Genomic DNA, 15,210 nt, shown 5'->3' with positions numbered 1-15,210 from the left:
TCCCCGCCAAAAAAAAATTCAGGAGTCGCACGATGGAAAAGTATAAGGTGGCACAGAAATATATATATTCCTCCCCCACCCGCTCTCACCCCCGAGATATATTATATAACTTTTTCACTCTTTTTTTTATGTGTACATCGCCTTAGTATTTATGTACTTGTATATATATGTTGTGTCCATATTTTATTATTACTCATGAAGGGGATTTACACAGAAATGTTTATTATAATCCCCCCCCCCTTTTTTTTTTTTGCCTCGTTCCCCTCCAGTAATAGTGTACTAAATTCCCATTTACACATGTAAAATATTTACCACTTTTTCCCTTCCTACATAGAATATAATTCACAGTAAACGTGTGTTATTCATATTATTCATGTTACTCGTAGGAAAAGTATTAATTTGTTGTGCACACATATAGAGGGGGAAGGAAGATGATGGAATGGTGAGGGTGAGATGAGGAACGAATCATTATTCCACATGCATCTAATTCCTTCCTTCTTTTTTAAAAGAAATGCAAAAAGTTTATACAGGAAGGTAATGTTGCTCCTCTTTTCTCCTTCTAACAACCCACCTACCACCCCTAATAACCATTCCTTCCACCAACCACCACCCTAACAACCTTCCTTCCACCAGGACGACCATCCACCAACCTACCACCACCACCCAGCCAAGGAGGGAGAAGAACAACAGCAGGAACAAATACTAATAGAAGGAACGGGAATAATAGAAATAATATACATTATCAACGTATGTGATGTCCCCCTTTATTAACTGCACATTACATATAATTACCACCACACCACACCACACATTCTAATAATACACAAACACCACTTCCCTAAAACAAAATAAATATACCCCCTCCCCCAACACACCTAAAAAAGAAGAAATTACACCACCTTTACACCCCTAACAACCTTCCTACCACCAACCACCACCCTAACAACCTACCGAACAACTTTCCTTCCACCTACCACAACCCTAACAGCCTTCCTTCCACCCTACCACCAACCTAACAACCCACCGAACAACTTTCCTTCCACCTACCACAACCCTAACAGCCTTCCTTCCACCCTACCACCACCCTAACAACCTACCGAACAACTTTCCTTCCACCTACCACAACCCTAACAGCCTTCCTTCCACCCTACCACCCACCTAACAAACCACCTTCCTTCCACCCTACCACCATCCTAACAACACTCTTTCTTCCTTCCTTCCGTACACTCCAGTAACCTCCTGGTTCGGTAACCACTCTGGAAAAGGAAGGAGAAAAAGGAGATCCCCTGGACACGACCTGGATAATTTGATGGAGGGTGACTCTACAACATACGATTCAACGGACACTTCCACAATAGGAGTTTCAACAGAAAATTCCACAGTACGTTCTTCAGCTCCATACACAGGACCATCTACCAGGAATGGAAGAACAAGAGCAAGAACAGGAACAGGAACAAATACAAATAATAATAATACCCCGGGTCATCATCAAAGAACGAATGTAGGTTATGGTCGCATTTAACATCATCGTATATGTAACACCATTGTATGTAAAACTTTGGAATGTTGAATGAGTGTGTCACCCTCCCTCAGGAGGGGAGACGCATAAGGGACCATCATAAAGCTTATATGCAGTGTAAGAAAAAAAAAAAAAAAAGAGACATTCTCTTTCTTTCTTCCTTCTACGCCTTTCATCCCTTTCATTCGTTCTTTTCTTATTCTGCCTTATTCCTTTCTTTTTCTCCCTTCCTTTTTCTCCCTTCCTTTTTCTCCCTTCCTTTTTCTCCCTTCCTTTTCATTCCTTCTCTTTCTTTTTCATTTGTAAGTTTCAATAAGCCCATAAGGAAAGAATGCTCCCGACAAAGCGCGAACAGAACAAAAAAAAAAAAAAAAAAAAAAACTGATCTTTTCCAAAAAATATTTGGGTATTTAAAAATAGTGAAAAAAATTATGAAGAAAAAAATTTATAACAAAAACATTTAACTTATTAGATCTTCGATACAGAAAATTCTACCAAAACAAATCAAAATGAGGAGAAGATTTTTGTTCGGATTATATTGCTTACACATGAGGCTAAACACCTTAATACAATACAAAAAAAAAAAAAAAAAAAAGAAAAAAGAAAAAAAAAATGTATTTACTACACCCTAAAGGCCGGAATCTGAAATTGGAACACTTTCCTTAGGAACATTCTCCTTAGAAACAAGGTCGTCCTCCCTAAAACCCGGAATCTGAACTTGCAACCTGTTCCTTAGGAACATCAACCATAGGAAGTTGTTCCTTAGAAACTTCTTCCCTAGGAAAAAAGTCTTCTTCACTAAACCTGGAATCTGTACTTGGAATCTGTTCCTTAGGAACACCTTCCTTAAGAACATTTTCTCCTTTTACAAAATTCCTTCCCATAAATTCTTCAACAAGAATGGTGAAATAATCTTCCTTCGTCGAATGCAGGACCCCTTTTTGACATTCATCTAAGACTTCTAAATGAATATCAATAATCATGCGGCGGCTAACTGCTTTTTTTCCGGATGATCTTCTTGGCGGACGTCTAGGTTTTCGTTCCTTTACTAAGGTATATTCATGTGGACCATCATCCTGGTCGTCCACGCGATCAAGGAGTTGTTCTCCTAAGGACGAAGGACCACGTACTTGATGAGCTCTTTTGTAACGTTTTCTTTTGCCAGATACCGCAAAATACTAAAAAAGAAAAAAAAAAGAATGTGTTTTTAAGAGGACTGAGTGTTGTTTCTAAGAAGAATAAGTACTATTCATAACCTATGACATAAATTCTACACACACACACCCTAAAATGCGTAATCCTACACATACACACATCCCATAATACGAAATCCAATACAAACACCCCTAAAATGCGAAATGCAACACACATACAACCTAAAATACGAAATCCTACACATACGCACCCTAAAATACGAAATCCTACACATACACACCCTAAAATGTGAAATCCTACACATACACCCCTAAAATGCGAAATCCTACACACACACCCCTAAAATGCGAAATCCTATACTCCTTTACTCATTCACATATTCATTCATCCTTTCTTTTCTTTCTTTTTTTTCTTATTTTTTTAATTTTTTTTATTCTTTCTTCTTTCCCTCTAAAAATAATTTTTCCTTTCTTTTTTTTTCCTTTTCTTCTTTTTTTTTCTTCTCTTTTTCATTCTTGTTCGTACCTTCCAAAGGAGATAACTTATAACAGAAGTACCAATTAGGACAGGAATGGTAGGAAGGTAAGGAAGGAAGGGGTGGTCAATCCTGTTAATAAGTGGGAGAACCTTTGGTGTTTTTGGAACAGTTTTAATTTTTGCTCGAGTTCTTGATACAGTTGGAGTCTGAATAGTAACACTTCCTGCTGTACCAACCCCCGGAGCAACACCTGGAACCACAGGTGCACTGGGATTATGAATTTCAGCATCAGCTTTTTGGGGAGGTTGCTCTTCAAGGGGACTCTGTGAAGAAGCAGGAACAACGGCAGGTTGGCCGGGAACACTATTATCAGGACTCGATAAGCTGTTACCAACTTCCCCACCTATAACATCCTTACTACCGCTCTGATTCACACCGACGTTACCGCCGTCTGCGGCCGGAAGAGGGGATTTGTCACCTGAATCAGGTTTCTGATCACCAGTTCCTTGTATTTCTGCTCCGTCAATATCCTGAACTCCTTTCTTTTCTGTATCCTTAGAGTCATCTTCAGGAACTACTACACCTGAAGATTATATGAAGGAAGAAGAATGTTATCTCCCAATATATTCAAGAATGTAGTATGTACACCCAGAACTGAAGGTGTATGTCCTTGTGCACACGTACCCTCTTTCAGCCTATACCAGGAGGGATCGCGCTCGGATCAATAAATACAGCCTCCGGGAATTGTGAAAGATCAGATTCACCCAGTTCTTTCCTGGAAATGCACCCTGCACTTAAGCTAACAGCTCCAAAATCATGCTGAGCACTAATGCTCTTAGAGCTTGCTTCGCACTCACCTTGTTTATCCTTATCTGTTTTAGATAGTTGATCAGAAGTTTGTGTTTCTGATCCACTATTAGTACGTTTAGTAATGTCCGGAGTAGTATTCTCAGTTGCTGGTTTTGTGGACCCGGCTGTGTCTTTGGCACCAGAAGCAGGTTGTTCCCCGGTGGTAGGTGGTTTCGCAGCAGCTTCCCTTATTTCTTTTAATACTGTTTCCGTTTTCCCCTTAGCTTCTTCTAATTTGTCGACCCAGTCTTTTAACTTCCCATTCAGGTGTTTCTTACTCACGGAACTTCCTGATTTTCCCTTACTCCTGGCAACATAATTATCACTCCACCTCTTACATACACCGTATTTGTCAGTATTCCCGAAGCACCCTTTTCTGGCCTTTCTCCTTAACCAGTCCAGAACTTCCTGCAGTCTACTTGCATTTGTCTTATCTAAAATACTTATTTTTCCATACATACATTCAGCATTGTCCTCTATTCCAAAGAAATCACCCCTTACTTCTTCTACCGCCTTAAAAATCGGTTTCACAATTTCCATAGGCACACAATAATCAGCCATAATCATTAACCACATGTTTAGTAGATCACATTTCTTCACACATGGTTTACCATGTTCATTGGTCTTACCTTTGGTCACACACTCATGTCCGCTGTTTTTCACAAGTAATATATTTTTTATGAGCGTTTTACAGAAATCTTTATGTTCCGGCTTATTGAACATATCCTTATCTTCCTCACTTTTGCACCAAGCAGACATTGCTTCTACTTCTTCGTAATTATATCCTTTACCATCCTGTACAGCATAATTGAAGAATTCTGTAAAGACTTCCTCCCACTCCTCTACAAATATAATACAAAGGTAATATAGACACGAATACACCTCTACATTCAATATGTTCCTTTTAATGCTCATACAATAGAGCACGTTACACACTATGTAACTTATGTTTATTCTATGTAGATTAAAGTGAAGGGAAAGTAACTCTATACCTTCCTCGTCATTCTCAACACCTTGAATTTTTATATTGGAACAGTTGGACCCAGTGGATGATGACTGGGAGGTGGGAAGTGCTGATTTAGTGGAATTTATTTCCCCGTCAATTTCTTCAACTATGGGAAGCTTCTTCTCTATTTCTTTAGCAATGGACTCTGCTTTGGTCTCCAACTGTGGATTTATTTCTTCCAGTTCCTTCTTTGGAAGTATAGTACTGTGGTTTTGCGCCCTGCTCCTTGTACTGCATGCAGACCCGTCACTTATTTTCCACATTTTGGTTTTAATGCGCTCATTCATGAACCAACTATAAATGTCCTTGTAACGAGCACCATCATCCGCTTCGTTCACTGAAAAATTCCCTTTATGTATACATTCCTCATATTCATTTTGCCCATACAGTTGTTTCAAATTAGATATTGCACGAAACGCATATTTAATATTGTCCTCCGTTACCTTATACTTTGGCCCATATAATAATAACCATAAGTTTAATAGATCACATCGTGCCTTAATATTAATATCACTCACATTCCACGTATTGCCGTTGTAGGTGTATGTGCTCTTGTTGTTTGTTACTTTCACTAAATTTTTTATAAGAATCTTACAAAAGCATCTGGGAAAGTTCTTCCCCTGTGTAGTAGAACGTTCTGCAATTTCATCACACACAGTCCCAAAACTACTTTTCTTATCATTTTCGTCAACTTCACTAGAAAATTCATCGAATAAACTATACACTTGCTCCTTTGTTGCACTCTAAAAATAGGAAGGAAGGACATGTGTACACATTTATTTTTATATATATAATTACGTTTTCCACCACCATCCTAACAACCTACCTACCACCAACCAACTAACAACCTTCCTTCCATCCTACCAGCCACCTAACAACCCACCTACAACTCTACCCCCTAACAGAACCTTACTTCCACCTACCATTCCTAACAACCTTCCATACACCTACTACTCCTAACAACCTTCTTTCCACCCAACACAACCTTCCCTTCCACCCTACCACCTAACAACCCTCCTTCCCTCCTCCTTAGATCGTTCCTTCCACCAACCACTTAACATCACCTTCCTTGCACCAACCACCTAACAACATTCCTTCCACCAACCACCTAACAACCCACCTAACAACCTTCCTTCTACCTACCACAACCTAGGAACCTTCCTTCTAAACTAACAACCACTACTACTACTTTGTACCTGCAGTGGAATGCATGTTCCATTTCCCATGAAATATGTTATATAACATGTGTGAAGAGGAAGGAAGTGAAGGAAATACGAGAAGAAGTGCTGTTACTTACCCATCGCTTTTGGAACATTTGGCCGACCTTTTCATTCAAACATGTAATGTCACCGTTACAATCCTTGGTACTTGTTGTTTGGGATTTGGCTTTGGGGATTGGAGCAGGTGGTGGACATATAGTAGTTAGTGTTGTTTGTATTTCGTCCTTCTTCCCATCGAGCAATTTATTCACCCTGTCTTTTATCTTTTCATGGTTTATTTCGCACTGTTCGTAGCTCTCCTTCTGGCATACGTGACAATTATTATCATCCTTGCACTCAGTTGTTCCATCCTTAATGTCTTTACTTTTTTGGAAGGCATATTGTATGCCACTCTTTACTTCACAATTGCCTCTCTCCTGTGCCTTTTCTTCTATTTTCTTTGCGTATGCATTTAGAAGGAGGCATGACATAGTTCGGTGGAATATTTGGTCGTCCAGAACCTTCTTTGGATTGCTGCGGTCATCCCCCTTTTTAATTTTATATATATGCTTTAAACCCTTAAGAATGAGTTCACATGCCTTTCTACTTTTCTCTTCCATGCCATTGCATAATTTCTCATCAGGTGTATCTGTAGTGGTCATAGCACCAGACAGATTATTCAATAATTTTTTGACGTCATGGTTCCACAATGTATTCTACATAAATAATGGGAGAGAAAAACATATGTGTATGAAGTCCATACATACACAAGATTTATAATTATTCTACCCCTTAGTACATAAGTAACGTTCTTCCCATTCTTTCATCCTCTGTTTTAAAAAAAATATATTGTTCCTTACGACGTCACCCTTGTCGGATTCCGTACGACCTCTATTAGGGAACCATTTCTTTATTACACATTGTATTCGTGTGCAAAAGTTATTTATATCACGCAGAGTTTCTTGTATTTTGTCATTTTTCTGGAGTTCATCTTTAATTTTTTTCCGTAGATTTTTTCCATTAATAGGAAGATCCGCGCACGTATCTCTCTGGCAATCTCCACATGAAGATTCTTTGCATGCAGAGTTCTTAATCCCCTGTCCAGTAGTAAACGCTTTTTTCAAGGTTTCTTCTGTTATACATAAATTTCCCTGCTCCTTTAATATGTCCCCGTACGCATTCAATACCATACAAGCCGTAGTAGTCTTCAATTTCCAGTTATACTCAGGGTTCTTATCCTTACTTCTATCTGTTTCCTTTTCAATTCCATAAGTATATTTTAATCCTGCAGTAATGTATTGGCATACCTTCTTTGTTTTTTCATCTGCTCCCGTAATGCTATTGCACACATTGTCTACGTTTGCAGTGCTTTTAGATATTTCTCTGGAGAAGTCGCTGACCCTATCCTTGATTTCGCCCCACAGGACATTCTACAAATAACAGCAGGGTACATGTATGTATACTTTACACTTATACAGAACTATTATTCATCCTTCTAATGAATATTTATTCATTCCTACAGTCCATTCTGAGTGTCTACACCTCAGTGACAAATATAAATTCTTCCGACTTCCTGATTCCCCCTGGTGCTCTTCCACCATTTTGTGATTGTATCTAAGCTCTGATGTAAGTCAGTGGTGCAGGTGCCACTACCTGTACCAGTTTGTGGTGGTTGAGGTACCCCTCCCTTGAATGTTATAATTAAAGGAACATCATCTTCACTTGTCCTATATGAAGAGAAGAGTATGAGAGAGAAAATACTTTTTTTTTTTTTCCTTTTTTTTTTTTCCTTTTCTTTTTTCCTTTTTTTTTCTCCTTTTTTTTTCTCCTTTTTTTTTCTCCTTTTTTTTGCCGTACAACTACTTTTGTAAGAAGCATATATATATAGCATATATCTGTATGTATATATAAGTAAATGTAATCGTAATCATACCTGTTATCTGGAGCACGAGTTATTATCATTTCGGGCTGTTCTGGACTGAGAATAAATAAAAGGTCTCCCCAACCTGCAGGATCTCTGCTAGTTGCACTGTTTGTTGCACTACGTGCAACATCTCCTGCTTCGTTCGGAGGATGTGTTTGTTGTCCACTCACTGTTGTGGTTGTTGCTGACTCTGTTGTCCTTGTACCATGACCACTACCCGATGGACCTAATTGTGATACACTATTCTTTCTCCCACTATTTCCATTACACAAGCTCCTGGGGAGCATGCTATGTATTTTTTGTAACATCCCCCTTTGTACATTTAACTTCTCAATTATTAGACCGTGGATATTTACCTTATTCACATGCTCAATTTTAATTGTCGTATATCTGCATTTATTGCATTTTTCCCCCTGAGCAATTCCGTCGCATAAGGTATACATTGCCTCTTCTACGCTTTCCATAATTTCCTTGAACCTACAATAACTACTTCTGTATGCGCTGAACAATACTTGCCTCATAACACATTGAATATAGTCCTTTATTTTCACATCCACAGGATCATTCCCAGATACAGTTCTCATTTGTTCCTGCATTTTCAACAAATGTGCCACAAGGAATGCACACAACTCTTTCTCTTCCTCTTTCAACGTATTTCCATTCTCGTAAATGTTCTCGCACCCTACCCTTGCAATATCCAGATCGTTCTGATCAACTTCAGCATGCATTGCCTGAATCCATGTTTTTATTTCCTGCACCAGCTTCTTCTGAAAATAGGAAGAATACATTTATATACATATTCTGCATGATATGTATGCACCCTCATTATACAGTAGAATTATTTTTATATTTATGCTTAAATCCCTATTTTACATATACTCCTTAGTACAGTATTTTACCTTTCCGTCAGTCTCCTCCTTCCCTTTTGCTTTAATCCATTCATTCACCAGTTCGTTCAAATCCCTGAATGTTCCCATTTTTTCTACTGCACAGTTAATCTATTACTTACCATATAGAACTAATATTCCATGAAGTACTATGTTTAATGCATTTTTCTTCCTACTTCCATATTAACATTCTTTGATTGACTGATTTGCTCACTTCCAGGAGGTAGTATATGTGCGGAATTTTTTACCTTTTTCATTCATTTTTTTTCACTTTTCACTTTATTTTTTTTTCCTTTTATTTCTTTTTTTGTTCTTTTTCATTTTTTCTTTGTTCATCTTTACAAAACATTATGCATTTATTGCTTCCTGTTATGCAGAACATTATTCCTATTTTTTATTCTGTTCTATACAACTTTTACACTTAAGCTGAACACCAATGTTCTTTTTCCGCCGTGGGAGGCAATGTTCTTTTGTGTGCGTTCGTTTCAAATTAGTTTACGTTGTTGTTCACCAGAAGGATAATGTTAACCAAAAAAAAGGGAAGAAAATTCACTAAAAACAAATTATTGTCAGAGAAAAAAGAAATATTTCATTCACCATGGAATTTATTACATATGCAGTTTTTCGAAGGAAAAAAATTGTCAGTAACACATTGCAAATAAATAAATTGTGAAAAAATGAAGTGCGCAAGGAACTGTAAAGCGCACTTGCTGTAGTAGAATTCCACCTGCAATATGGAAACGATTTTTTTTTTTGCTCAATTAAAGTTGCACAGTATTAAAAGTGCTCTCCCACATATCTAAAATTTATTCTTTTCCCAAACAAATATAAAAATTTAAAAGGGAGGAAAGAAAGAATAGAACATTCCATTCTGCAATCTTCCAATGTTTATTCATATATGTTGTATACAACTTATTCTTTCGATATAAATTATGTTTAGCGCTAATTCTCCTTTCTTCCTCTTCTTTTCCCATTCAATTTTTTTTCCTTCTATGTGCATAATTTAAGAAGGAATGCTCTCAAAATAAATAATTATGGCACGTATGAATTATTAATAAATGTGCTACAAGAAGGAGAATTATTCCTAAAAAAAAATACCTAAGGGAAAATTGCGAATATTTGAATTCACTTATAATAGAATTGCTGAAATGAAGAATTATGAGCACAATTTTGCACGCATAAGCACTATACGACAGAATGGTTCACATTTGTTCTGTACTACTTCCAAATGTCAGGAAGAAGGAAAACGGGAAAGGGGGGAAGTGTATAAAATTTGTACGACATCGGTATTTTATATCTGCAGAAGTATGTACATTGTAGAAAACATATACCCCCCGATATAATAAACACTCTCCCTCCCTACATACATTATTACTTCCCCCTTAGGGGAAATTAATTCTTATGTGAAAGGAGGAAAAAATATTACCCGTACATATACTTCCCTAAAGGGACCTCTGTCCCCTTGGGGGAAAGGTATTGTTCCCTTTCCTTTAGGAAAGTTGTCCTTTCCCCTGGAAAATTGTTTCATTCTTCCTCTAGGAAGGTTGTTCATTTTCCTTTCTTTCCCTTTTAGGAAGGTAATGTTGTTCCCTTCCTTCCTCCTGAAGTAGAAAGAGGAATGTTGTTCCTTCGCTTAAGGAAGTACCTTTTCTTCCTTCCCCCTCCTTCAACCCCCTTAAATCCTTCTAAATGCGTCTTTTAACTTGCCTTATAACTCTTCCTTGGACTCTCCTTCCCTAGATCTCCTTCCTTCCTCCTTAGAACCTTCCTTTCCTTCCTTCAGGGAATATAATGTTCTTTTCCTTCCTCAAGGAGGGAATGTTGTTCCCTTTCCTTCCCTTGGGGGGAAGGCAACGTTGTTCTCTTCCCCTAATGTGTCTACTTTCACTAAAGTGTTCACCTTCCCCCTTAGGAAAGTTGTTCCCTTGGGAAGGGAATGTTCCTTTCCCTTTCCTCCTGAAGTAGAAGTAATGTTGTGCATTCTTGCTCAAGAGAGGGAATTGTTGTTCCTTTCCTTCCCTTCCTTCTCCTTTAAGAAGTCCCTTCCTTCCCTTGGTGGGAAGGAAATTTACTATTACCATAAACCATTAGAAGTAACTGCCTCTAATATTCCATTTACCATGGGAGAACATACTTTTTGACCGGAGTAGGCGCTGCCCCGCATTGGGGGCAGAACAGCGCATACTATACATTTACTTATGGGGCTTGATGTTGTAATAATAAAAAAAAATACAGTTCTTCCTTATGCACACTGTGTGAAGTGTATACAGTAAAGTGTATATAGAACAGCAGTTGTAGTAGCTGTGCATATACACTGCAATGTGTGAAGTGTATACATAGAACAACAGTTGTAGTAGCTGTGTACACACATTTTATTAAAAAACTGCTGTTCCATGCTTCCATGGTTGCAACGTCACTTTTACCCACCATATGGGGTCCATGCTTTGGAAGTTCAGTTTGGACAACCATACCATATAGTGTCCGTTCCATATGGGGAGTGTCCACTATTGGAGCCATTTACCAAAGCACCTATATGCAGGTAATAGTTCATATAAACTTCCTGTAGAACAAATTTCAATGTGTAGTACCGTGGACATTACTTCATAAGAATACTGAATATTTGCTCAAAAAAAAAAGGAGGGAAAAAAAGGTACTCTTTTCCCCCTTAGTGTGGTTAAACGCATTAAGGAAATGTGGTGGGGGGACGCAAGAAGGAGTAACCTTCCTTCTTTCTTCCATTTAAATCCCTTCCCTCCGCTTAACTTAACCTTCTTTTAACTCTTTTTTAACCTTTTTAAAACTCAAAACCGGGAAGAAGAAAAAAAAAAAAAAAAGGAACACATGGGATGAATGAGTATACAAAAAATGTATAATATGGATTTTAAAGTAAAAAGGGGATGGGGGAAGGAAGAAATTTATAATTAAGGAAAAAAAAAAAAAATGCTTACACATCTTTGTTTGATAACACCACCTGTTTTAATTACATGTTTGAAACAATAAAAAGAAGGAAAGCAAGTTAAAATAAGTTGTAATAATTATAATCTTATTTCTGCATATTTATATATATATAAACTGTGCATATGAATCATTTTATTGGAACAAAACATTTAAACAGGCACAGGAAGGTGCCGGCAGAATTTATATGTTAAAGGGGGCAAATCCTAAAAAAGTTCTATAAACAAAATGGAAGGCTATAATAATATACTAAGAAACAATATATATAGAACATGGAAGGGAAAGTTTTTTATGGCCCTTTCTTAAAAAAAAAAAAAACAATTAAAAAATAGAGAAAAAAAAAAGAACAATAACGTAACATGAATATACATATGTATAAAAAAATGTAATCTACCGTTAAAAGAAGAGAGAGAAGGAACAGCTTAGGTAATACAATTTATATTTTATGTAAGGGAGTTATTTGTAGTGAACACATCAGAAAGGAAAAGAATAAAAAATAAAAAAGGAAGGGAATGGAATGGAAAGAAAATTATTATTATTATTGAATGATTATAGAAGGAAGGGAGGAAGTGTACATGAAGGAGTGTTCTTACAAGAGCGCATATTGTATTTTTTTCTAAGCATAATGCAATTCTCTCTGTTGAAAATTTTGCCTGTATCTTGCTCATAAAATAACGCCACTTCAATGAGTATAAATTGATATACACATTTAAAAAAGGGGGGAAGAGTGTACTATGCATATGCTTGAACTATACAATACTATATATGTGTGATCAATTTTTTAATGGGCAGTCTCCCCTTCCTCCAAAAAAAAAAAAACAATAAAACATAAAATAAGCAATGTACCTACATATACACACATATATATATATGAAAATTCTTTTTATCCAAAGAGGGGAAGGGTGCATGCACATTATTATATGTATATGTAGAAGCTAAGGCGTGTAAGTAGTAACATAATATTCTCAATAATCACGCATAATCGAACCATGTGGAGAATGCATAAAGAAGGAATGTATAAAGAAGGAACGTGTATAGAAAATTGTAAGTTCCATTTTTCTTTTCTTCTCCTTTATTTCATGTTATTCCAGCACATTTATTCCTATAGCCGGCTCTAACTACATACATGTGGTGATTGAATATATATGAGCATAATATGTTATCATTGTTCAAGGAACTGTGCAGTATATATATAAGGGAAAAGAATAGGAGTTTGGTGTATGTTTAATATTTATAATTAAGAAGCAAACAGAATTCTCACATTTTCCTTTATTTCGATAAATGTGTGAGCACATGTGTAAAGAAGTTCTGACTTAAATTTACATTACTATATATACATAGAAGAATATATATATACACCTCTTAACAATGGTACAACCAATATAATTGATTTCTCTATTAACAAATGTATATATATAGTGTTATGTATACTTATAATGTTCCCCATGTATCATATAATAAGGAATGTGCACGGGTATGTACACACATATATATTTTACAAATTATATCTGTAGGTACCACATAGAAATAATTCATATTCGAAAGGAGTGTACGATACTTTGAGCCTTCAGAAGGATTTACCTGGTAGTCGTCCTGATGTGGGAACATTGGAAAGTAGTCTGCGGAGTATATTGAAGGAATGTCCGGGTTCTTCGGATTGTAGGAAGGAGATTGCGCATGCATGGTACTATGTTAATGGAGGAATGAACAGTAGTGTGGATCCCGCATATGGAGATCGTTGTTCTTTCTTTTATTACTGGTTAGGAAGCATAGTACGCAGCACAAGTGAGGGCATAACTAATTTTGGGGATATTATGAACACAATATATACAACACTGAACACAAAGGTCCCTAATTCAGATTGTATAAATATGTACTCTGACATAAACGGACAGTATTTCTACAAAATGAAAGAAGTGTTTGATTATTATTACGGCCTCAAGGCTATTTGCAAAAGTGTGGGGGGCGGGGAGTTTGATTATGGAGTGTATTCTAGTTCCTTGGGGGAGAAACCTACTCAAGCTTATAATAGTATGAGTTCTCACTGTGCAGGTAATGGTAGTGGAAGTTCCTATTGTGAAGAATTCTATAGGAAGTTCGATAAATACAGTAATAGGACATTATCGGGAGCGACGTGTACTGAAGTAAATAAAGAAGAAACTTTAGTTACTGGTAATCAAAACACTGGTAGTCCAAGACCAGGTTCCACAGGAACGTGGAATCCCGGTTCTTCTGGTTCCGGTAGTACGGGAACGTGGAATCCTGGTTCTTCCGGTCCAGGTAGTACAGGACACCAGTCTCCTGGATCTTCCGGACCCGGCAGTACCGGAACCTGGAAACCTGGTTCCTCTGGACCAGGTTCTACAGGAACTTGGAACCCAGGTTCTTCTGGTTCCGGTTCTACAGGAACCTGGAATCCAGGTTCTTCGGGTACCGGTTCCACGGGAAACCAGAACACTGGTAGTCCAAGACCAGGTTCTACTGGAACCTGGAACCCAGGTTCTTCTGGTTCAGGTTCCGAACCTGGTGGAAGTGCCGCTGTTCCTGCTGCTGTGTCTGGTGGATTAGCTGCAATAGGATTACCTGCATTGGCATACTTTTTTTACAAGTATAAATCGCACCTCTTCTTCCTTAAGGGGAATAAGTCCTCTTCTGGAAATGGAAGAAGCAGAAGTAAAAGGTCCGCCATTAGGAGAGAATTTAATGATTTCGATGACGACGACGAATCAACGGAGTACGACTCAACAACGGAATATGATTCAACTAATTCGTCCGAATATTCCATCCCATACACTACTTCATCATCCGCCAGATGAATGATGAACACAACATTATCATCCCTATAGAGAGGTGAATAACTCCATAAGTGGGTATTTCAAAATGGTATACATAATATAATATGTGCACATTTTTTTTTTTTGTCATGTGAATGAATTATTTATAATGTACTCATGAAAAAAAGGAAAATTTAAGAAAAAAGTGAGAAGGAACAAATTATTATTATTGCTATTGAAAACAATTATAAAAAGAGGAATATAGAGCATATTGAAGGGGGGAGGGGTGAGTTACGCTGTTATATAGTAAATAAATGAATGAGGTAAATAATAATAATACTCCTAGGAAGGTTATGCATAATCAAATAAAAAAATAAATAAAGGAAAAAAACATATATGGGAAAAGTTTAAATCATTCATTTCCCCTTACATTCTATTTTTTTGTTATTCCAGCACATGTATTA

At 37.1% G+C, this 15,210-nt stretch overlaps 1 protein-coding gene across 1 annotated transcript; it reads right to left on the bottom strand.

The window, feature by feature from the left end:
* Positions 1-2,217: 2,217 nt before the first annotated feature.
* Positions 2,218-9,107, bottom strand: PCOAH_00048570 (SICA antigen; the record flags this gene model as incomplete). Its single annotated transcript, XM_020061640.1, has 8 exons — positions 2,218-2,697; positions 3,200-3,735; positions 3,854-5,750; positions 6,305-6,922; positions 7,067-7,636; positions 7,727-7,820; positions 8,140-8,897; positions 9,030-9,107. The coding sequence occupies 8 exons, from the start codon at positions 9,105-9,107 to the stop codon at positions 2,218-2,220; spliced, it is 5,031 nt and encodes a 1,676-aa protein (XP_019917136.1).
* Between the last annotated feature and the right edge of the window lie 6,103 nt (positions 9,108-15,210).

The sequence above is a fragment of the Plasmodium coatneyi genome, chromosome 13, assembly GCF_001680005.1.
Source record: "Plasmodium coatneyi strain Hackeri chromosome 13, complete sequence".
Lineage (NCBI taxonomy): Eukaryota > Apicomplexa > Aconoidasida > Haemosporida > Plasmodiidae > Plasmodium > Plasmodium coatneyi.
This window is presented reverse-complemented; position numbering and strand designations above follow the sequence as displayed.